This window comes from Portunus trituberculatus, chromosome 46 (genome assembly GCF_017591435.1).
Source record: "Portunus trituberculatus isolate SZX2019 chromosome 46, ASM1759143v1, whole genome shotgun sequence".
NCBI lineage: Eukaryota > Metazoa > Arthropoda > Malacostraca > Decapoda > Portunidae > Portunus > Portunus trituberculatus.
This window is the reverse complement of record NC_059300.1, coordinates 30285235-30310234: the sequence shown is the minus strand read 5'-3', so window position 1 is coordinate 30310234 and position 25000 is coordinate 30285235. Positions and strand designations below refer to the sequence as shown.

At 44.2% G+C, this 25000-nt stretch overlaps 1 protein-coding gene across 29 annotated transcripts in view; it reads left to right on the top strand.

Moving 5' to 3' along the window:
- LOC123520154 (ankyrin-2-like) overlaps positions 1 to 25000 on the top strand; it is a 391211-nt gene that overhangs the window by 40291 nt on the left and 325920 nt on the right. The window contains exon 2 of one of the 29 annotated variants that reach the window (XM_045282117.1): positions 10642 to 10683. The exons of the other annotated variants lie outside the window; for them this stretch is intronic. Within the exon in view, the coding sequence (XP_045138052.1) occupies positions 10642 to 10683 (42 nt within the window). The remainder of the gene's footprint in view (positions 1 to 10641; positions 10684 to 25000) is intronic. 29 annotated transcript variants of the gene reach the window in all.

Below are 25000 nucleotides of genomic sequence, written 5' to 3'. Positions count from 1 at the left end.
ACAAGAATTCCTCCTTCAGATCCTCATCATGAACATACCTTACAAAAGCCAGGAGTTGTGAGCAGGACTGGACGTCAGTGGACTCATCGAGTTGAATACTGAATAATCCAGCTCTTTTGATTTCCTGTATCACCTGCTCTCTGATGTCATCAGATATTTGGGAGATTCGGCGTTGCACTGTATTATTTGAGAGTGAAATAGCATTCAGCTTTTCAGCACTTTTCTCACCCAAAACAAGCTTTACCATTGTTTTGGCACATGGCAAAATTAATTCCTCCCCAATTGTGTGAGGCTTCTTTTTCTTTGCTATTTCAAGGGCTACAAGAAATGATGCCTCCACTACGGCAGCATTTTGTTGATGAAAGGAACCACTGGCATCAAGTCGCTGTCTCTTCATGTTCAATTCTTGTCGACTAAAGAAGGAACGATCTTTGCCAACATGTTGAGGATGCTTGGTTTCCAGATGTAATCTAAGCTTACTGGGCCTTAGTGATTCAGCTGTGAGTATTTTGTGACAAATCACACACTGAGGCTTCACTACACCTTTATCAGTGATGCTTGTAAATCCAAAATCCAGGTAGTTGTCATCATAGTTGCGTTTCTTATTAGAAGCCATCACTGTACCTGCAATGCACAAACAAAAAACTGCTATTTCTAACACCGCAAACATATGTCATCACCCATGATTAGAATAATAAAATGATAAATATGAGGTAGAAAGGAAGTTAGATTTAACGTTACAAAAAAGTTATAGAATGTGCATAAATACAGCAGATATTATTTACCTTCTTAATATACTTCATGATGCAGGGCTTACTTACCATTAAAGTGGTATTGATGTTGGCTTAAGTTCATATAATACTGAAGTATTCACAGGTGGGAGGAAACTGATTATATGGGGAGGCACACACGGTGATCAATGTTGTAACTGTGAATGTCTGGTTAACTGAATAATATGAACATCCTTGCTGATACGTAAGATTCAAGACCAGGTTATCATACAGAATACACAGCTTAGGAAGCCTTAGATTAGAATTATGTTGAGTTAAAATTATCTTGCTTCCCTAATACATCCCCATGTCTTGTTTTATGTCAAGAACACAGAATCAGATAAAAAGAAAAAAAGGGACGTATTACCCATGTGTCTGGCAGCAAGGCATTGCACAAACCTGTACTGAACCTGTAAGTTCCCTCCACTGGCTACCTACCCGCTAAACTCCTTTGGTTTTATTTATGCATAGCCTCAGATTATGGCCCCCTACATTCTGCTATATGGCCCCCCAGGGGGCCATGGCCCCCAGTTTGGGAACCACTGGTCTAGACACACACACACACACACACACACACACACACACACACACACACACACACACACACACACACACACACACACACACACACACAGACCTTGACCTCAGCTCGTATTAGTTATGAAAAAAAAACTTGAATGAGAAATGTTTATCTTCTTCCGGCTCGAGAAAATAAGAATAGTTTAGTTTTTTTTTTATCTGTTTGTGTTTGCTCTTGTTTACATTTAGTGCTTGTTTATTGAGACCTTGTTGTTTTGGTCTTGTGTGTATTGTTATTTTGTTTGTGTGTGTTTTATTTTCAACAACAACAACAGCAACTACAACTACAACAACAAAAACAAAAACAACAACAGCAACTACTACTACTACTACTACTACTACTACTACTACTACTACTACTACTACTACTACTACTGCTGCTGCTGCTGCTGCTGCTGCTGCTACTACTACTACTACTGCTACAACAACAACAACAACAACAACAACAACAACAACAACAACAACAACAACTACTACTACTACTACTACTACTACTACTACTACTACTACTACTACTACTACTACTACTACTACTACTACTACTACTACTACCACCACCACCACCACCACCACCACCGCACCTGTGTCACGTCCTTCCTCTCAGGTATCATTTGAAAGAGCGTGTCCTTCAGGTATACATTCTCTCTCTCTCTCTCTCTCTCTCTCTCTCTCTCTCTCTCTCTCTCTCTCTCTCTCTCTCTCTCTCTCTCTCTCTCTCTCTCTCTGCTGGGCTAGTCGATAAGATTACCTGGATGAGTGCTTGATTAGATGAGAGAGAGAGAGAGAGAGAGAGAGAGAGAGAGAGAGAGAGAGAGAGAGAGACTTGGAAAAATCTTTACATCCTTTTTTTCTCATTTTTTACTTACTTATTCTCAAGTTATATTCCTCTCTCTCTCTCTCTCTCTCTCTCTCTCTCTCTCTCTCTCTCTCTCTCTCTCTCTCTCTCTCTCTCCCTCTCCCTCTCCCCGCCTCTCCCTTTCTCTCCCGCCTCTCCCAAAGCAGGGCAGCATTGAGCACGTCTCTCCTCAGGCATTCACTCTCCCACTCTCCCCGCTCGTGTTTGACTGGTAAACACACTGAGGCTGACTGCTGGAGCGGGGCGTGGCTGGGCTGGGAGGAGGCGGAGGCGGGAAGAGACGGGAGGAGGTGGAGGAGGAAGCGGGAGAAGAAAGGAAGGGAAACTGGAAAAGACAGGAGGAGGAGGAGGAGGAGGAAAGACACGAAAGTAGGTGGTGGAGGAAGCTGGAAAAGAAAGGAGGTAGAGACGAGAAACTGGAAAAGACGGGAAGAGGAGGAGGAGGAGGAGGAGGAGGAGGAGGAGGAGGAGGAGGAGGAGGAGGAGGAGGGAGAAGAAAGGAGGAGGTGGAGACGGGAAAATGGAAAAGACGGAAGATGAGGATGAGGATGAGGAGGAAAACGAGGAGGATGTTTGATGGAAGAGACGTGAAGAGGAGGCATGGAACGGGAAGATAGGAGATGGGTGAAGGAAATAAATAGCGGGAAGAAATTGGAGGTAAATGGAGAAGATGAAAGGAGAGAAGATGAAGTGGAAGCGAAACAGGAAGAGACGGGAAGAGGAAGAAGGTGAAACAAGACGGGAGGAGGTAGAGTTAGGAGCGGGAAGACATGGAGGTGGAGACAGGAGGGAGGGAGGGAGGGAGGTGGGGAAGAGAGGAAGATAAACCAGTGGACGGGAAGAAGTGGGGAAGAGATAGGAAGTAGACGGGAAGAAGAGACGGGAGGGTAAAGATTTATTTATACATTTATTTTTCTACATAAGAAGGAACACAGTATGAAGGTTTGACAAGATGGAAGTCCACAAATAAAGTTGGAAAGAAAATTAAAAAAAATAAATAAATAAACTCGTCTTTTTATTAGTTATTGTTATTGTTGTTGTTATTGTTGTTGTTGTTGTTGTTGTTGTTTGTTGTTGTTGTTGTTGTTAGTTTCCCCCAACAGCCTTGCGGGGGTTTAAAGGTTTGCTTTGGTTATCCTTAGTAATCCCTTTGTAATCTTGTTTTCTCTGCCTCGCTACGTATATATATACCTGCCTGTGCGCTCTCTCTCTCTCTCTCTCTCTCTCTCTCTCTCTCTCTCTCTCTCTCTCTCTCTCTCTCTTCTCTCTATCTCTCTCTCTCTCTCTCTCTCTCTCTCTCTCTCTCTCTCTCTCTCTCTCTCTCTCGTGTCAAGACCACCACCACCACCACCAATGCCACCACCACCACCACCACCACCACCACCACCACCACCACCACCTCTTGACTGACGTGAGGCCATCAAATATAACCAAATGGAATATAACGTGGTTTACAAATGTGACTTCCACACACACACACACACACACACACACACACACACACACACACACACACACACACACACACACACACACACACACACACACACACACACGTTCAGTCATGTTTTAAAGGCCTGAGTGAGAGTGACGTGCGGGCGACCCAGAAGGTGCAGGGTGTGTCTAGTGTTTGTGACTGTGATGTGACGGGGATATGACAGGGTGAAGTGACTGAAGTGACGGCTGGGTATGATGGTTAGTATGACGGAGAAGTAATGAAGTGACAGGTGTGACGGGAATGTGACGGGGTGAAGTGACGGTGGTGTGACAGTGTAAAGTGACGGAGATGTGCCGTGGTGAAGTGACGGAGATGTGACGGAGTGTGACGGAGGTGTGACGGTGTGAAGAGACTGGTGTGACGGAGTGAAGTGACTGGAAAGTGACGGGACGCTAAGGGGTTGGGCAGAGACAGACGAGGATGAAGGAGATAAGCAGTAATAAATATCTGAGTATGAATTATGTGTTAGTGAAGAAAATTGAAGGTTTGAGCAGGAGAATGAGATGAGGGAGGTGAGCATGATAAGGGAAGGAGAGGAGAGGAGAAGAGAAGGAAGACAAGGATAAAGAGGGAAATAAAGAAGGTAGATTTTTTTTTTATATATCGTATTATTTGTGTGTAAGTGAGGAAAGTTGAGGTTTGTTTACTTGTTTTGATTTTCTTTCTTTTCTTCTTGTCTTTTTTCCTTGTTTTTTTCCCCCCTTCTCTTCTCTTCCTGATGTTATTTTGGGCTGTTGCTGCTGCTGCTGCTACTACTACTACTACTACTACTACTACTACTACTACTACTACTACTACTACTACTACTACTACTACTACTACTACTACTACTGCTGCTGCTGCTGCTGCTGCTTTTTTTTTTTTTTCTTCACCACAAACTACTACTACTACTACTACTACTACTACTACTACTACTACTACTACTACTACTACTACTACTACCACCACCACCACCACCACCACCACCACCACCACCACCACCACTGCCACCACTGCCATTAATACCACCATTCTATTCAAATGAAGATAATTTTAGTATGCGTATGTGACTAGAACTGAAACATATTTTAATGGCCAAGCAAAACACACTGGCCTTTATTAATAGAGTGTTTAGGGGGGAGAGTTGCGTGCAGGTGTTAGCAGCAGGTGTGGTGGTGGTGGTGGTGGTGGTGGTGGTGGTGGTGGTGGTGCCTTGCTGGTAGGTCTCCTGGCACTAATAATACAAGAGGCCAGATAATGTTGGGCCAGTGCCACGCCCCTCCTCTCCCTCTCTCTCTCCTCCCCTTCTCTCTCTATTCTTCTCTCCCTCCCTCCCTCCTCTTTCTCTCTCTCTCTCTCTCTCTCTCTCTCTCTCTCTCTCTCTCTCTCTCTCTCTCTCTCTCTCTCTCTTCTCTCCTCTCCTCCTCCTCCTCCTCCTCCTCCTCCTCCTCCTCCTCCTCCTCCTCCTCTTTGCATTGTTCACTACTTTAGAGGTTCTTTCTCCTCTATAATCTTCCATTTCCTTCCTTTCAGTTAGCTTTTCTATATTCCTCCTCCTCCTCCTCCTCCTCCTCCTCCTCCTCCTCCTCCTCCTCCTCCTCTTCATTTACAACATCCCAGCGATCCATCTTCCTTCTATCTTGTAATTACGAAGAGTTATATAATGAGAGAGAGCAGAGAGAGAGAGAGAGAGAGAGAGAGAGAGAGAGAGAGAGAGAGAGAGAGAGAGAGAGAGAGAGAGTTAACGTGTCATTAATTTCGTTCGCTTACAGAAAGAGTTACGTAAAGGAGAGGGAACTGTGAGGCGCTATCTCTCTCTCTCTCTCTCTCTCTCTCTCTCTCTCTCTCTCTCTCTCTCTCTCTCTCTCTCTCTCTCTCTCTCTCTCTCTCTCTCTCTCTCTCTCTCTCTCTCTCTCTCTGTCAGATTGTAGGAGACATACGGATCTCTTCCTTAGTCCTTGCGCACACACACACACACACACACACACACACACACACACACACACACACACACACACACACACACACACACACACACACACACACACACACACACACACCTGTTTCTATGTAATAAACAAAATAAAAGATAGGTGACATGTATTCATATTGCAGCAGCACACCTGTTGTAAATTAAAGCCTATTATTAGAGAGAGAGAGAGAGAGAGAGAGAGAGAGAGAGAGAGAGAGAGAGAGAGAGAGAGAGAGAGAGAGAGAGATGTACAAAGTGTCACTGTAAACATGAAGACTAAAAAGAAAACAGTATCGTGAACAAGAGAAACACGAGTGACTGTGTGTGTGTGTGTGTGTGTGTGTGTGTGTGTGTGTGTGTGTGTGTGTGTGTGTGTGTGTGTGTGGCGCCGCATCACATCTCTAGATAATGTGATGAAGAGAAGCTGCAGAATGTTTATGGAAGGGAGGAGGAGGAGGAGGAGGAGGAGGAGGAAAGGAAAGGAATAGAGAGAAGAAGAAAGACATATAAAAGGGACAGTGTACCGGATATGTCTTCGTTAACTTGAGAGAGAGAGAGAGAGAGAGAGAGAGAGAGAGAGAGAGAGAGAGAGAGATAATGCCGTAGGATTTAACAAGTAATTTTCTTTTATTCCTCCGTCCTTTACTGATGTGAATTAATTGTTTCCTCTTTCTTTTCTGTTGTTCTTAGAGAGAGAGAGAGAGAGAGAGAGAGAGAGAGAGAGAGAGAGAGAGAGAGAGAGAGAGAGAGAGCTCCATTGCATATAGAAACTCGGATCACGTTTAGTGTGTGTGTGTGTGTGTGTGTGTGTGTGTGTGTGTGTGTGTGTGTGTGATGACACACACACACACACACACACACACACACACACACACACACACACACACACACACACACACACACACACACACACACACACACACATATATGACCTCCTCTTGACCTCTCTCACCCACACGGACACAAGTCGATGAGGGTCAGAGGGTTGGGCGCCTTCTGGACTGACCTCTGCCCCTCCTCCTCCTCCTCCTCCTCCTCCTCCTCCTCCTCCTCCTCCTCCTCCTCCTCCTCCTCCTCCTAGCTCTATTACAAACACACTGGTAACAATTAACAAGTCTGCTGCTGCTGCTGCTGCTGCTGCTGCTGCTACTGTTATTTGTTCTTCCTTTACCCTCCCTTGTGTTCCCTTTTACTCTGAATCTCTCCTCTGTTCCCATTAATTTTGTCTCTTCATCTGTCCTCTTTTCCTCTTTATCATCCCTGTCTCTTCCCATCATGTCCCTATCCCACCTCTCTCTCTCTCTCTCTCTCTCTCTCTCTCTCTCTCTCTCTCTCTCTCTCTCTCTCTCTCTTCCTCCCCTCCTTGAGATAAATCCTGCAAGATCCTACTCTGACCAGATGTGTCTCGCTGTAATCCTGTGACCTTCTGCCTGCACACGATCCTTAATCCTTCCATCTATGATTCTTCTCCATTCCTTCCTGCTTCCCCTTGTCCCATCACATCCCCCCTCCCCTACCAATCCCCAACCAACCCCATTCCCTCCTACTCCTCACCCATTATTGTCTGCCCAGTCCTCCCAGCCTTACCCTCCTTCCCACCCCCGTCACCCCACCCTTTCCCCATTCACTGTCTACCCTCCCCAAGACAGTCCTCCCCTCCATACCCCCTTCCCACATTCGTCCCTCTTCTCTCTGTCTATCTAATCCTATCCCTGCTCTCGTATCTCACTCACTCTCTCTCATCCAGTGTGATTCGGGTAGTGATCTTTGTGTGTGTGTGTGTGTGTGTGTGTGTGTGTGTGTGTGTGTGTGTGTGTGTGTGTGTGTGTTCTCTGTTGTCATAAGCACTTTTCTCTTTATTTTTTTTTTATTGTCTTTATTTGTGTTTTGTTATTTTTTTATTTTTTTTTTTTCGTTTTTTTTTTTGTGATGTTTTATTTTTTTTCTCTCGTTCATTAGGGTCATTTCTTCGTTTCTTGTTTTTGTTTGTTTGTTTGAGAGAGAGAGAGAGAGAGAGAGAGAGAGAGAGAGAGAGAGAGAGAAAAGAATCAAGACAAAACGTGGTCCTGATGCCACTTCCCAAAATAACACAAGATTTGGCATCGTCATCGTCATTATATTTCTTTTTTTTCTTTATCATCTTTATCAACTTTTTTTTTTTGGTCATTGTTCATCATCAGTGTGGCCGTTACGTCATCATCCTCACCGCCACGCCCCTCAGTCCTCCTTTCACCATCATCATCATCATCATCATCATCATCATCATCCAGCCAACCTTCTTCACTTCTCCATTTTCCATCATCATCATCCATCATCATCACCATCACCATCCAGTCAACCTCCTTCAATTCTATCTTCTTCATCACTATCACCATCACCACCACCACCACTATCACCATCATCACCATCCAGTCAACCTCCTTCAGTTCTCCCTTCTCCATCACCACCACCACCACCATTCAGTCAATCTCCTTCACCATAACCCCATGATCACCCACGTCTTGGAGGATAATGGCACAGTGGCGGTAGTGGTGGTGGTGGTGGTGGCGGTGGCGGTGGTGGTGGTGGTGGTGGTGGTAGTGACAGCCGATTACCATTACCCGCTCAATCATCACACCAGCCAATCTCGTCTCCCACTCGTCTCCAGCCAGTCACCATCGCCACAGCCTCCTTAATCTTCCACCACCGCATCCACCTGTTTCCAGCACTCCACCACCTTCCTCTCTCTCTCTCTCTCTCTCTCTCTCTCTCTCTCTCTCTCTCTCTCTCTCTCTCTCTCTCTCTCTCTCTCTCTCTCTTCAATACTGGAACGCATTTTTACCTTCAAAATTTCGTGCGATTAGACCATTTTATTGACATTAGGAAGGGTCTATGGAGGTCAGAAGATTAATGGCCACAGTCTTCACTATTTGAATCCCCCTATATGAGTTTCTGAATCTGTATAAAAATCATCAAATAGTAAGCAGAGTGAATATGAAAACGTGTCCTGGTACTGAAAGGGTTAATGGTGGTGCCTTCCTGTATCGCGTTCTGTGTCCAGGTAGCGTTGGTGGTGGTGGTGGTGGTGGTGGTGGTGGTGATGGTGGCCCGCGAAATGTGTCGTTTATTCCGCCGTGTATGAGTGAGCGGCGTGGGCGTGTTCCGGCGGGCATGCAGAGAATGGCCGGCGAAATTAATAGAACTGTATGTTGTAATGAGAGTCGAGGCGGAAATGAAGGCTGGTTATTAATTAGTTCTGATGGTTAATTTAAAGGAGAAACACACACACACACACACACACACACACACACACACACACACACACACACACACACACACACACACACACACACACACAGAGAGGGGAGAGGGGAGAGGTTGTCACTTTCTCATCTGAGCGTCTTATCCTTAATCCTCCTGAGTCCACGGGGGATCAAGACGAGACGAACACTTCAAGGCTCTCACAGTTCTTGTTACTCTCTTTCTTATACGACTCTTGAGACATTCCCTTATATGAATGCTTGCTCACTTCTCGGTCTTGCGTCTTGCCTTTTCTGTCATTTCTCCTTCATTTTGGGTTTGGGTTTTGTATCTTAATGCCTCTTCTATCTTGGGACTTGCTTATTTCTGTCTTATGTCTCTTCTATTTCTGAGACTTAATTTTTCTATCTTATTTCTCCTTGGGTTTGCTTTTCCTGTCTTATTCCTCTTCTATTCTATCTTGGGGCTTGCTTTTCTATATTATTTCTCTTCTATTTTGGGATTTGCCTTTTCTACTTTCTATCTTATGCCTCCTCTATCTTGGGACGTGCTTTTTCTGTCTTTTTCCTCTTCTATTCTATCTTGAGACTTGCTTTTCCTATCTCATGCTTCTTAGTAGTGTTCAGTGCCTCAAAAACTCAATTCCTCCATTTTATCAACTCGACACAACCTTCCAGACAAGTAAGTATCCCGTCTTCTTCAACTGTCCCTCTCTCTTCTACATTGAATATCCTCGATCTGTCCTTACTATTTCATCTTCCGACTGTCTCTTACTTAACATGACTATTGCTGTTTTACCTTATGAGTTATTTTCTTGGTGTGATATTTAATTGCTTCATTGTACTCATTATAGCTCTGTCTTACTGCTGCTTCATCGTACGGGTCTTAATCTTAAAGCTACGTCTGTCTTATTGGTCATTCTTTACTCCTACTGCTCATTACTCTTCCATCTTACAACTCTATTACTCTGACTTCCGCATCATATTTTCTATCTCCCACACACTCTTCTCTCGGTGACACGGTGTTGATGCGACACTTGCGCTCTCGACGTATCGTTTCAGCGTGTTTCCAGGATTTAAAACTTAATTATCGACTTCATTTTTCGCGTTAACCTTGCAGTCAACGCGGTCATTTATTTGAGTGTTGCTGGGAATGTGTTCGTGTATGTGTGTGTGTCTCTGTTTGTGTTAGTCAGTCGTGGTTAGCGGTGGTGTTGTGTCTGGTGTCTGGTGTTTGGTGTTTGGTGTCTGGTGTTTGGTGTTTGGTGTTTGGTGTTTGGTGTTTGGTGTTTGGTGTTTGGTGTTTGGTCAGAGATTAGCTTGATTATCTGAGGTGTTGTTTCCTTTCTGTAATTTTAGCTGTGGACTTTGCTTCAAGAATGTATAGGGGAAAAAAAAAAAAATGCGTAGGTTGTTGTTTTTTTAAGAATATTGTCAGAAGGTTACATGATTCATATTATTCATAAACACATACACGTAAACAAACAGATAGACAGACAGACATACAGACAGACAAGCAAACACAAACAAACCAGCATCAGTTCATTTCGCAAATAGCACCAGACACCAAGCACCTGACACACACACACACACACACACACACACACACACACACACACACACACACACACACACACACACACACACACACACACACACACACACACACTGTCCCTGTTTACACTTCGGTATATTTTGAACCCTTGACTCTGCTGTTTACTTACGTGTGTTTGTTTGTCTGTTTACAGGTGAGGCGGGGATCAAAACCCTTCTGGCCCAGGTGGAAAGAGGTAAGGTAGAGTGACGCCACCCCCACCCCCCTTTCTCTCTCTCTCTCTCTCTCTCTCTCTCGGGTGGTGACATCATCGTTTTTTTTAAGCTGATGTAACGGAGGCTGCGAGGAGGAGGAGGAGGAGGAGGAGGGAGGAGGAGGAGGAGGAGGAGGAGGAGGAGGAGGAGGTAGGAAGTTAAAAGGGGTGAAGAGGTGAATGGGGAGATAGACGCAGGAGAGGAGGGAGAGAGTAATAAATGAGGGGAAGAAGAGAGGAGAGAGAGAGAAAGAGAGATGGATGGAGGAGTAGGAGGAAGGAAATGTGGAGATGGACACATGATAAGAGTGGAGAGGAAGTAATGTTTAAAGAGAGGAGGAGGAAGGAGGAGGAGGACGACGACTAATGTTGCGGGACCTTGCGTGTGGATGACCTCACGCCTGTTTGTGTGGGCGGCTGTGTGTGTGTGTGTGTGTGTGTGTGTGTGTGTGTGTGTGTGTGTGTGTGTGTGTGTGTGTGTGTGTGTGTGAGTGAGTGAGTGAGTGTGTTCTTATGTATGTGTGTATTCGCGTGTTAATTATCACCTGTAGACTTGTCCATAAAGGTCACACACACACACACACACACACACACACACACACACACACACACACACACACACACACACACACACACACACACACACACACACACACACAGGTAAGTCCGCCACTAAGGTGTAAATGGGTTTAATTGTCTCAGGTAAAGACCAATTAAGTTGATTAAGGCCTTAGCCACTTGACTTAGGTAAAGGACCGTGGGGGGGAGATGGGAAGGGAGGGGGTGAGAGGAGGAAGGCGTGGTATTGGTGTTGGGGGAGAGGCGAAGGCGGGCGTGGTTGCTGCAGTGGGCGGGGCGTGAAGTGCTTGGGTGTGGCGTGGGAGGAAGAAACGTGTGTGTGTGTGTGTGTGTGTGTGTGTGTGTGTGTGTGTGTGTGTGTGTGTGTGTGTCTGCATAACAACACCATCAAAAGGACCCAAGTGGAGAGAATTAAGTGGTAAGAGTGGAGTGGAAGAGATGGGAGGGAAGTGGCGGGAAGTAGTGGAGGTGGTGATGAATTGAAATAGAAGAGAGAGAGAGAGAGAGAGAGAGAGAGAGAGAGAGAGAGAGAGAGGATGTATGTAGGCGTTGGTATTAGAGGAGGTGCGTCAGTATTAAGAGTAGTAGTAGTAATAGTAGTAGTAGTAGTAGTAATAGTTGTAGAAGTAGTAGTAGTAGTAGTAGTAGTAGTAGTAGTAGTAGTAGTAGTATCATTAGCATCATCAGCAGCTGCAGTAGTTACATTAAAGGGATCAAGGAGAGATAATCAGAAAGTAAGAGAGAGAGAGAGAGAGAGAGAAACCGAAAGAAAATGAAGGAGAGAATGAAAGAGGGAGGGACTGGAAGGCGTAGCGTAGTGATGATGGAAGAGAAGGAAAGGGAGGAGGGAATAGGAAGACAGGTAAGGTATGCTGGTGTGGCAGGGGTGAGGGAGGAGTTACAGGGGTAGGCAGGGAAAGATGGTAAGGTATACTCGTGTGCTGTCTGGCTGGTGTGTAGAATGGCAGGGGTTTACAGTACTATGGCTTGCAATGGTGAAGATGTAACAGGGGTAAGCAGGGGTAGGTATGCTGGTTGTCTGGCTGGGCGTTATAATGTAGGCTGGCAGGGGCTTTACAGTAGTGTGTCTTGCAGGGGTGAAAAGAGAGTTACAGGGGTAGGCAGGGGAAAGGGGTAAGGTATGCTGGTCTGGCACTTATGAACGCTGGCAGGGGATTTGCAGTAATGTGGGTAGTAGTGGTGAGGGAGGAATTACAGAGTAGGCAGGGTAAGATTGGCAAGGTATGCTGATCTGGCTGGCTGGTAGGGGTGTCTAGCAGTGATTGTGGCTTGCAGGGGTGGAGGAGTTACAGGGGAAGGCAGGGTAAGATTGGCTAGGTATACTGGTGTGGCTGCATGGCTGGTAGGGGTGTCTGTAGAAGTGATTGTGGCTTGCAGGGGTGGAGGAGTTATAGGGAAGGCAGGGGCTGAAATGGGGCTGGGATACGTGAAATTAGTACCTTTGAAGCAAAATTACAGTACATAGACTTCCTAGGGAGGTTGTAGGGTCGTTGTGAGGGTCGTCGTGAAGGTCGTGAGCTGCCTTGCCGAGGTCCCGTACATGTCAGGAAGTCAGGCTAACAATTGTCAAACATGCAATGACCGAAGCGAAGGGAAACTGAACGAAAGTAATGGACAATCCTCTCCACAAAACTTAATAGGATGTTTGTTTGTCGTTCACTTCCAAACATTTTCGTATCTGTGAATAATGTAACGTTCTCCTCAGACATTCCATCCTAACTGGTGTATTAGAAGAAGGTCCAGTGATGTAGATAAAGTTGTTAAGTTGGTTTTCCTTGACTCTAGTGATAGTTTGACAAGGGTTGCACTGTGTCAGTATATGAATTCCTCTTATATAATTCCCTCTTACATAAAGAAAAAAAATAGATAGAAATGATAGCTATGAGAATTTAGTTAGTTTTTTTCTATGTACTTTAATTAACCCCTTCAGTACCATGACATGTTTCCATATTCATTCAGGTTACTATGAAAATTTATGTGAGGGTTGAAATATTGAAGACTTACTATTAATCTCCTGACCTCCATAGACCCTAATGTCCTAATGTCAATAAAATCGTCTAATCACACCCAAAATTCATGGTGAAAATGCGTCCCACTACTGAAGGGGTTAAGTGATGATAGTTTGACCAAGATTAGACTCGATCAATAGAGAAATTCCCCTCTTACATTAAAAAAAAAAAAGAATAATAGGTAGAAAAATTAGCTGTGAAAATCCGATTAGTTAGATTAATAGATAAATTCCCCTCTTACATATTCCCTCTCTTACATAAAAAAAAAAGGATGATAGACAAAAAATAGCTATGAGAATCCAATAAGTTCCTTCTATGTAGTTTGATTAACCCTTCAGTACCATGACAAGTTTTGGTATTTATTCTGCTTACCATTTGGCGATTTTTATGCAGCTCCAGATTTTTATGTAAGGATTAAAAATAGTGAAGACTCTGGCCATTAATCTTCCGACCTTCATAGACCCTCCCTGATATAAATAAAGTCATTTGATCATATCCAAAACTCACGGTAAAAATGCATCCCAGTACTGAAGGGCTTAAAATATCTTCTCAAGTGGATGTTAGTGGAGGTTTCAAGTCTACCTCTACGGACTGTGATAGTTCAATAGCTCAACAACATACACACACACACCACCACCAACAACAACAACAACAACAAAGAATACACAAATGAAAACCACAACAAACTAACCTAACCTATAACTAACTACTCTAAATATAATACATATACTGATAGTTCAATAAATCAACAACATACACATACCACCACCACCACCACCACCAACACCACCACCAATGAAAACCACAACAAACTAATATAACCACCTCTATTATGACTTTCGAGATCGTTCCTCCCCTTCCCTCCTCCTCACACCACCGCCCCTCGCCTCCTATCTCAGTTTTAACAAGCTCGAGTGGAAATTAAATGAAGCTTCCAAGTGTATTGCCACGATCCTAATACTATAGCCGTCCAACCTTCACACACCAACGAAAGCCATTAAAAAAATAGATAAATAAATAAATTAATTAATAAAGTAACCACATTCTTATTAAAAAATAAATAAATAAATAGGTAAGTAAATAAATAAAATAACCACAAAAAATCCCTTAGCCAGTTTCAAGAGAGAGAGAGAGAGAGAGAGAGAGAGAGAGAGAGAGAGAGAGAGAGAGAGAGAGAGAGAGAGAGAGAGGCGCAGGCGGCTGTCTGTGTCTCTTGGGGATTGATCAGCTGCCTTGTCACGTCTCTGGCAGGAAGGGGAGAGAGAGAGAGGAAGGGGAGAGGGAGAGGAAGGGAGATGGAAAGGAAGGGAGAGGGAGGGGAAGGGAGAGGGAGGGAAGAGGAAAGGAGGAGAGGCGGGGAGGATGGGAGAGAGAGAGAGAGAGAGAGAGTTGATGGGATGAGAGAGAGAGAGAGAGAGAGAGAGAGAGAGAGAGAGAGAGAGAGAGGGAGGGAGGATAACTCAACTAAGAGCCATAAAATTAAGGTGTTACGTATATGTGTTACTCTCTCTCTCTCTCTCTCTCTCTCTCTTTCACGTCCATTTCTCTTGATTCCTACGTCGCCTTGTCTTTCCCTCACCATCCCTCACCATCCCTCACTCTCCTGTCTTCTCCCTGTCCTCTCCTGTCCTCCTCCATCAGTCTTCCCGCTCTGCCCGTATCATCTCCTCTTCCTCCTCTTCCTCCTCTCTTTTCTTCTTCCCTTATAGTAGTGCTTAGGGAGGTGAAGAGGGTGAAAGAGGGGAACGAGGGAAAAGGGTGATAAATTGATTGAAGGAGGAATAAGAGGAAGAGGAATAAAGAGGAAATTAATTTGTCACTGGATGGATTTGAAAGAATTTGAACTTTTTGATTAATTATTTTTTAGTTCTTATTTCTCTCTCTCTCTCTCTCTCTCTCTCTCTCTCTCTCTCTCTCTCTCTCTCTCTCTCTCTCTCTCTGGTGGGGTAGAATAGCAAGAAAGTGTGGTTTATTGTTATTATTATTGTTATTACTGTTATTATTATTATTATTATTATTATTATTATTATTATTATTATTGTTGTTGTTGTTATTGTTGTTATTATTTTTGTTGAGGATCGGGTGTAAATGATTGTTGGTGTCGTGATAGTGATGGTGGTGGTGGTGGTGGTGGTGGTGGTGGTGGTGGTGGTGGTGATGGTGGTGGTGGCACAGATTCACGTCTCCTGCTGTGGTGAAAAAAGAAAGGAAAAAAGAAGATGGCGATAACTTTTCTTTCCTCTTCCAATACTTTTCTGTGCCTCTTGTGTGGCATGATTTATTCCTCTCTCTCTCTCTCTCTCTCTCTCTCTCTCTCTCTCTCTCTCTCTCTCTCTCTCTCTCTCTCTCTCTCTCTCTCTCTCTCTCTCTCTCTCTCTTTTTGTTTGTTTACTTTTTTCATTAGTTTTTGTTTACTTTTCTTGTTGTTTTCTTGCGTATCACTTTATTTGTTGCTTATTTTCCATTTTTTTATGATTTTCTTCTATTTGTCCTCTTCGTTCTTAATTTTTCCTTTTTTTGTTCCTTATTTCACTTCTTTCATTTTCATTTCGTGTTCTGTTTCTCTTTTCAATTATTAACGATTTTTTTCTTATTCATATTTCATCATTTCTTTTATTTCCTTCTTTCTTTCTCATATATTATTTAATTTTTCTTTATTTTCTTCCTATATTCTTGTTTATTATTTCCTTTCCTATTGTTCCTGTTTCTCTTTTCACTTATTTTCCTCTTAATTTCTTTTATTTTCTTCTTTCTTTCTCCTATTCTTCCATTTTTGTTTATATATATTTTTTTTTAATTTTCTTCCTATATTCCTGTTTATCAATTATTTCGTATTATTCCTGTTTCCCTTTTCAGTTATTTTCGTTTTTTTTTTCCACTCATATTTCATCTTTTCTTTTATTTCCTTCTTTCTTTCTCATATTCCTCCATTTCTATATTCTTTCCTGTTCTTTCCTTTTAATCTTCCGTCCACCAGTCTATACTTGTTTCCCATATCAGCCTTCTTCAGTTTCCAATATGCATTTTTCTTTCCTCTTTTAAATTTCCCAGTTCTCGTCACTCTTTCTTATCTTTACACACGCTTTTCACCTCATCAGTGCTTTTAATTCCCTCCAGCACTGGGACACATTTTTACCTTGAGATTCGTGTACCATTAGACCATTTTATTGACATTAGGAAGGGTTTTATAGAGGTCAGAAGATTAATGGCCACTGTCTTCACTATTTTAACCCCTTCAGTACTAAGACACATTTTTACCTTGAGATGTGTGTATGATTAGACCATTTTATTTTTCGTGACTGGAATTGTTTGCCACATATAATTTTCTTATTTTTTTTCGTTCCTTATATCACCCACGTCTCTCTCTCTCTCTCTCTCTCTCTCTCTCTCTCTCTCTCTCTCTCTCTCTCTCTCTCTCTCTCTCTCTCTCTCTCTCTCTCTCTCTCTCTCTCTGTTATCTCTTCGCTTCATGGTTTTCCTGCTCGAATAATTAACGTCCCTGTCACTATCTTCCCCAAACGTGTCTCCAGGCTGCGAGGAGGAGGAGGAGGAGGAGGAGAAGAAGAAGAAGAAGAAGAAGAAGAAGAAGAAGAAGAAGAAGAAGTTAGCAGCCTTATCCTCTTCCTCCCCTTCACTGTGACGATTATAAATGACCTCTAATAACGACAGGCCCATAAAAGAAAGTGCATAGATAGGCCTACAGAGAGAGAGAGAGAGAGAGAGAGAGAGAGAGAGATTGGCGTTGAAGTTTTTCGTGTTTGGTGAAGGTATAGGCAAAAGGAGGAGGAGGAGGAGGAGGAGAAGGAGAAGAAGAAGAAGAAGAAGAAGAAGAAGAAGAAGAGACGAAGAGAAATTGCTACAAGTTAGAAGAGATATGGAAAGAGTTAGTATGAGAGAGAGAGAGAGAGAGAGAGAGAGAGAGAGAGAGAGAGAGAGAGAGAGTCACGTCCCATCACCCATCACTGCAAACTGTTTATCCTCATGCCCACTTTTAGGCGTCACTTAAGGGGGGAGGGGAGGAGAGGGGGAGGATGAAGGAGGGAGAGGGTAAATGGGGGAAGGGGGAAGAAAATCACAGCTCTACTCCCTCCTCCTCCTCCTCCTCCTCCTCCTCCTCCTCCTCCTCCTCCTCCTCCTCCTCCTCCTCCTCCTCCTCCTCCTGCAACCACATCACTTCCACCTAGACAGGGAAACGTGACTCAAGTAACTACAAGAGAGAGAGAGAGAGAGAGAGAGAGAGAGAGAGAGAGAGAGAGAGAGAGAGACGGTGTGTTGTGTTTTTTTATTTTTCTTCTGCCAGGCTAGACGAGAAGGCTGTGTGTGTGTGTGTGTGTGTGTGTGTGTGTGTGTGTGTGTGTGTGAAAAATGGCAACGTCGCCCGGGTTTCAATGACTCATTTCCGTTCACTTCCCTGTGTTGCCACGTCTAGAAACTCACTAACGCTTGGCTTGTCTGTGTGGAGGAGGAGGAGGAGGAGGAGGAGAGAAGGAGAAGGAAGAGGAGGAGGAAGAAGATAGAGGGAAGGAAGGAAGACGAACGAAGGCCGCTTTGTTGAAGGAGGAGGAGGAGGAGGAGGAGGAGAGTAAGCAAAAGGGAGGGGAATATGATGATAAGAGAGATTATAAAGAGGAAGAGGAAGAAGGAAGAGGGATAAAGAAGGGGGATGAAGGGAGGATAAGTAAATGTAGGGGAGTAGGAGCGGCTGAGGAAAAGGATTAGATGGAGAAAGAGGAAGAGGAGGAAGGAAGGAAAGAACTCAAGAGGGGTAAAGGAGGAGGAAAAAAATAATAAAGATAGGAGGAAGAGGAGGAAAGTAGAGGGAGAAAAAATAGCATATAGAGTTCTCTGCTTACTACTACTACTACTACTACTACTACTACTACTACTACTACTACTACTACTACTACTACTACTACTACTACTACTCCTTTTAAATGACAAAGGCAAGAGAGAGTTTTGCGAGGCGTAAGACAGATGTGGTTGAGTGACTCATGCTTGCGGGAGGAGGAGGAGGAGGAGGAGGAGGAGGAGGAGGAGGTTAGGATGTGCTTAAGTGACAGGTATGATGTGGGACTGTGGGTGGTGGAGGAGGAGGAAGAGGAAGGAGGAGGAGGAGGAGGAGGAGGAGGAGGAGGAGGAGGAGGAGGAGGAGGAGGAGGAGGAGGAGGAGGAGGAGGTAAAAGAGGTGGGGTGAATGGAAGAACAGGTGTGTGTGTGTGTGTGTGTGTGTGTGTGTGTGTGTGTGTGTGTGTGTTGTGCGGTGAAGAAAGAAATTATTAGAGAGAGAGAGAGAGAGAGAGAGAGAGAGAGAGAGAGAGAGAGAGAGAGAGAGAGAGAGAGAGAGAGAGCACAAATAAAGTCTGTCGTAAGGGAAGCACAGTCGCGTATAGAAGAAGAAAGAAAAAAAAATAAATAAAAAGAATGTAGCAATTATACCGTAAGACGAGAGAGAGAGAGAGAGAGAGAGAGAGAGAGAGAGAGAGAAAGGAGAATCTTAACTTAGCACACACACACACACACACACACACACACACACACACACACACACACACACACACACACACCTCTGCTCAGTGAACGTGTAGAGGAGAGTAATCATCGTAAACTCTTGGTGTTTTTCCTGTTAAAGACACAAAAACCAGGGTAATGGGACGGTGTTTGCAGGGTCTTCAAGGCACACTATCTAGGGCAGACTATGATGCTACTACTACTACTACTACTACTACTACTACTACTACTACTACTACTACTACTACTACTACTACTACTACTACTTATTCTTCCTAATTGTTCCTGTTTTTCATAGTATCTTTCCTCCTGCACCTCCACCTCGTCTTCTTTTTTTTTCCCTTCTCCTCCTTTTCCTTTTCCTTTTCCTTTTTCTCCTTCTCCTTCTTCTTCTTCTTCTCTCTTCTCCTTCTCCTTCTCCTCTTCTCCTTCTCCTCCTCCTCCTCCTCCTCCTCCTCCTCCTCCTCCTCCTCCTCCTCCTCCTCCTCCTCCTCCATTTATACGTACTACTACTACTACTACTACTACTACTACTACTACTACTACTACTACTACTACTACTACTACTACTACTACAACAACAACAACAACAACAACAACACACACACACACCGTTGAGGCGAGTCTGTTTCACGCTGGAGGGAAGGAGAAGGTGAGTGTTTTTCTGTCAGGGACTCGCCGCGCACTCCTTCATCGGGTTAATGGCTGGGTAATCGCGCCTCTTTCTTGGGGGTTGGTATTAATGGTTTTGCCCCGCTAGAACGCCCCCCCCTCACCCCACGCCCCAAGCCCCATGCCCCTCTTCTGTGTTCATCCACCACCACCAGCACTACTATTATACCATCTCCGCCTCCTGTTCTCTTCCTTATTCCCGTTTTCTGAAAGTTTCCTCTCTCACTATGACTGTTCAGTTTTCGAAGGCCATGGAGATTGTTCGTCGAGTGTTCAGTAATGTTCCTGTGTCTCTTACTACGATAAAAGGGTTGGGAAGAACACACACACACACACACACACACACACACACACACACACACACACACACACACACACACACACACACACACACACACACACACACACAAACCCGTGAGAAAAGCGTGGGAAGGAGGTAGAAAGGGGCGAGAAAGGGAGGGACTGAAAGAGAGAATAACGGGAGAGAGAGAGAGAGAGAGAGAGAGAGAGAGACAGAGAATACGTGGAATGACATATCGAAGGAGGAAGGGAAGGTTGGTGCAGGGGAAGAGAGGAAGAGAACGAACGAGGAGGATAAAGGAAGAGATGAGAGTTGGGAAGAAGCCAAGAAGAGAGAGAGAAGGAAGAGAGAGGAGGAATGGAACGAGAGAAATAATCGGGAGCAAGAAACCAAGAAGGAAGGAAGGGAAGAGAGAGAGAGAGAGAGAGAGAGAGAGAGAGAGAGAGAGAGAGAGAGAGAGACTCGGAGGAAGAAAGACGAGGAAATAAAATGTGAGAGAAGACAGGGAGCAGAGGAAATAGGAAGGGAGGAGGATATAAAGCGCAGGAGGAAGGAAGCGAAGAAGCTGTAAATAAAATGTCAGGAGGAGGAGGAGGAGGAGGAGGATGAAGAATAGAGGAAAGAGAAAGAGAGGGAGGGAACCGAGGAGGGATGAAAGGGAAAAAGAGAATAAAAAGTGAAAGTAAAGAAAAATAAAGAAACACAGAAGAGGAGAAAGCGAGGAAGAAGGAAAGAATAATTTGTATACTCAAACGATAGACGATGAAAAAAACACAAAGGAATAGAAAAAAAAAATAGAAAAAAAAAGAAAGATAGGAAGAAAATGGATGAATAAAGACTTCCATTATTTCTATTTCCCATTCAAAAATCAACAGAATCCAAGGCTACAGTAGAATTTCATGTAGTTTCCAAGAGAGGTTTCCAGGAACAAATAGTTTTAGCAAAGAATCTCTATCTCGAACGAAGAAAGGAAAAAAAAAAAAAAAAAAAAACTCCTTTAACCCTTTCAGTACCATGACGCGTTTCCATATTCATTCTGGTGACTATTTGGTGATTTTATACAGCTTCAGAAACTCATGTGGGCGATTAAAATACTGAAGACTGTAGCCATTAATCTTCTGACCTCCATAGACCCTTCCTAATGTCAGTAAAATGGTCTAATCGTACGTAAATATCAAGGTAAAAATGTGTCCCAGTACCGAAGGGGTTAAGACGCCGATCCAATAGTGATTTATGTGGCCTTTGAGAATCTGCCCCTCTGCCTTTTACTTGTGTGGTTATTGATTTCTTTTTCACATTCAAACCACTGGGAAGATTCATTTGAATGGACACAACTAAGAGAGAGAGAGAGAGAGAGAGAGAGAGAGAGAGAGAGAGAGAGAGAGAGAGAGAGAGACAGAGAAATAACTCATGTCCTTCCATCAGTACAAGAATAACCAGACATTGTAATATATAACGAAAAAAAAACTGAAATGAAAAAAAAAAATAAAATAAATAAAATAAAATAACACCACTAGAGGAATGAAGAAGATAAAACAGAACATTGCATTGACCTTTTAACTCGCGACAGTCAAACAAAGACTCAACATGACGAGTGGAAAGAGAAGAGAGCACCCATGGAAACCCTGCCAGTCATTATGTGCCCTTTGAAGACAGACCATTAGGAGGGCGCAGCGTCTCAGAGGAGGGGCGTAGGATAGCAAGGACAGAAAAGGCAAGGATGTAGTGGTGGTGGTGGTGGTGGTTAGACAGGAGATGCAGTAAGAGTGTGGCCAAAAAAGGAGACTTGGATAAGCAGAGAGAGAGAGAGAGAGAGAGAGAGAGAGAGAGAGAGAGAGAGAATACGTCAATGAGGTCTAAAATCGGATATCAGGAATAATAAAAAATAAAAGAAACCAAAGAGAGAGAGAGAGAGAGAGAGAGAGAGAGAGAGAGAGAGAGAGAGAGAGAGAGAGAGAGAGAGAGAGAATACGTCAATGAGAACTAAAATTGATATCAAGAAAGAGAGAGAAGAAGAAAACAGAGAGAGAGAGAGAGAGAGAGAGAGAGAGAGAGAGAGAGAGAGAGAGAGAGAGAGAGAGAGATTAAAGGGCGTGAAGAGGCCGCTAATTTTACATCGGCATTCTTCTTCTCTCTGGAGTGTTTGTGAGAGCAGTGAGAGGCTGAGAAGTGGTCCAGAGAGAGAGAGAGAGAGAGAGAGAGAGAGAGAGAGAGAGAGAGATAAATTAATAAGGACAATAAAGGCTGGAATGGGGGCACATGTATCAGTGGAATGAGGGCTCGGGTATAAGCGATCTAATCCTTTCTAAGAGACCAACGCGCGAGGAACAAAAGGCCACGGAACGGGAAGCCGAGGTAAAGAGGATCGGATCTTATTGGATAGAGGATTGGATCTCTTTTTGAATGGGATTAGACGCTGTTTGGGGAGTTGTCGCCTTGATTGATTGCCTAATTGAATCTTTGAGTACATGTTGTGAGGAGAGAGAGAGAGAGAGAGAGAGAGAGAGAGAGAGAGAGAGAGATGGTGTTTGGAAGAAGGTTGGTTGGAATGCGAAGGAGTTGAAGTAAAGGCGATAAGAATGACAAAAGGCAACGGCTGATGAAAGTGGAATGAGAAATGAGGATGAGAATAACTACAAGATATATTAAGGCAGTGGAGTGAAGGTCGAGAGAGAGAGAGAGAGAGAGAGAGAGAGAGAGAGAGAGAGAGAGAGAGAGAGAGAGAGTAAAAACGTAATTGCCAAAGAGATAGGAGGGATAATAGTAAAAGAAGAAATGATAAAAGAAAATAAGTGCGAGAGAAGCTGGAGAAAAAAAATAATAATATCGAGGGCAATAAAGAAGAGCGAAGAGATCGTAGTAGTGAAACACAATAAGGAAAGAAAAAGAAGGAAAGAAAAAAAAAACATGAAAAACCACCACCACCACCACCACCAACAACAACAACAACAACAACAACAACAACAGCGAGATAAATATAAAGACAACGAGAGGAGGAAAGATGAAATGAAAAGGCGAAATGAAAAACGTGTGGAAGGGAGGGGTGGAGGGGAGTGGAGGAGAGGGGAGGGGTGGAGGGAGGAGGAGGAGGAGGAGGAGGAGGAGGAGAAGTCATGACAACCCACCAGAAGCAAGACGTCGGAGGAGATCAAGAAAATTAGGTGGTATAAAGAAAGCAGGAGGGGAAAAAGAAAGAAAAAAGAGAAAAAAAAAAAAAATAAAAAACCTCAGGCCAGGTCCCAACTCCCTCCCTCCTCCTTCCTCCTCCTTCTCCCTCCCTCCCCCCGTTGGAATATTGCGGTGCATTGTGGGGGTCTTATGTGTGGTGATGGGGGTGATGCCTCGGGCGGCTCTCCTCCTCCTCCTCCTCCTCCTCCTCCTCCTCCTCCTTCAAGTCCTTTCCACTTGTCCCTCTTCCTCCTTTTCCTCCGCCTCCTTCTTTAAGTTCTCTGACCTTCCTCCTCCTCCTCCTCCTCTCCTTTCCTCCTCTTCCTCGCTATTATTCTCTTTTTTTTTTCTCTCCTTTTCCTCCTCCTCTTATTCTAAAAATGTGCACGCAGCTTTTCCCTCCTGCGTGGTTTTTCTTCCTTGCTCTCTGCGGCAGAAGGGATCCCTGGGTGGGGAGGAACCTTCGCCTTTACTATCTTGCTATATTTTTTTCCCCTATATGTTTCTTTGTGTTCCTCGTTTTTTTTCCTATTTATCTTGCTATTATTTCCTTCTTTGTCTTCTTCCTCACCCTCCTTGTCCCTCTCCTCCTCCACCTCCTCCTCCTTCTTCTTCCTTCTCTTACAAATCCTTGCACTTCCTGCTTCTTCCTGTCCTTCAGGTCATTCTCCTCCTCCTCCTCCTCCCCCAACTCCTCCTCCTCCTCCTCCTCCTCCTCCTCCTCCTCCTCCTCCTCCTCCTCCTCCTCGTTCCTATGCTTGTTCCTCTTCCTTCCGCTCCTTCTCTTACCTTCGTTACCACTACAAATTTCTTTCTCCTCTTCCTCTTCTTCCACCGCTTGTTCCTCGTCTTGCACCTCTTTGCTTGTCCTCTTGGCGTCCCTCCAGCTGCAGTGAGGCAGTGAGGCGCGCGGGAAGCAGCCTTGGAAGGAAGGACAGCCAAGCGTCACCACTCGACCCAAAACTTGCCTGCAAAATTACCGCCGCGTGAATTTTTGTCCCGGCTTGTAGATCGTGGCGGCGAGGGGGAAAACAGAGGCAGGGAGACATGGAGAGGTAGGGAGGGAGAGATGGGAACAACAGACAGGGAGAGAGTGAAGGAAAGAGAGGGAAGAAGGCAGGAAGAGAGTTGAGGATAGAGAGGGAAGGAGACAGGGAGAGAGTGGAGGAAAGAGAGAGACAAGGAGAGAGAGGAAGAAAAAGGCGAGGAGACAGGGAGAAAAGGGAAATAGAAAGAGAGAGGCAGGGAGAGTGGACGAAAGAGAAGCAGGGAGACAGGAAGAGAGGGGAAAGAGAGGCAGGGAGGGTGGAGGAAAGACAGAGAGAGAGAAGGAAACAGGGAGATAAAGGGGAAAGACAGGGAAGGAGGCAGGGGGAGAAGGGGTAAAGAGAGGGAAGGAGACAGGGTGAGAAGGGGAAAAAGAGGGAAGGAGACAGGGAGGGAGCAAGAGAGAGGCAGGGAGTTAGGGAGAGAGGAGGGGAGCGAAGGAGGGAGGAGGGAAGGAGAGGAGAGATTAGGACAGTGGTTTGGGGACATTTTCATGGTGGTGTGGCAGGTTTTTGGCAGTTTGGTTAGGGTTAAGTTTGAGTTTTAAGTTCGTGTTGTGGTCGACATTCTGAAATATCCTCGTCTGACCTGTACTGCTTTCAAAGGGCTTTAGTTGAAGTGACACAAATTTTAAAGGTGATTTTCATGGTCCTAGTGATAAATTAATGTTATTTATAAGCTATTACCACCTCTACTGCTTCCAAAGTCTTTAGTTGAAGTTACACAAATTTTTAAAGGTGATTTTCATGGTCCTAGTGATAAATTAATGATATTTCTACGCTATTAACACCTCTACTGCTTCCAAAAGGCTTTAGTTGGAGTGATACAAATTATTAAAGGTGTCTTTTTATGGTCCTAGTGATGGATTAAGATTTCTTAGTTATTAACATCCATACTACTTTTAAAAGGCTATAGTTGAAGTGATACAGATTTTTAAAGATGTTTTCATGGTCCTATTAGCAGATTAACGAGATTTCTACATTATTAACACAGC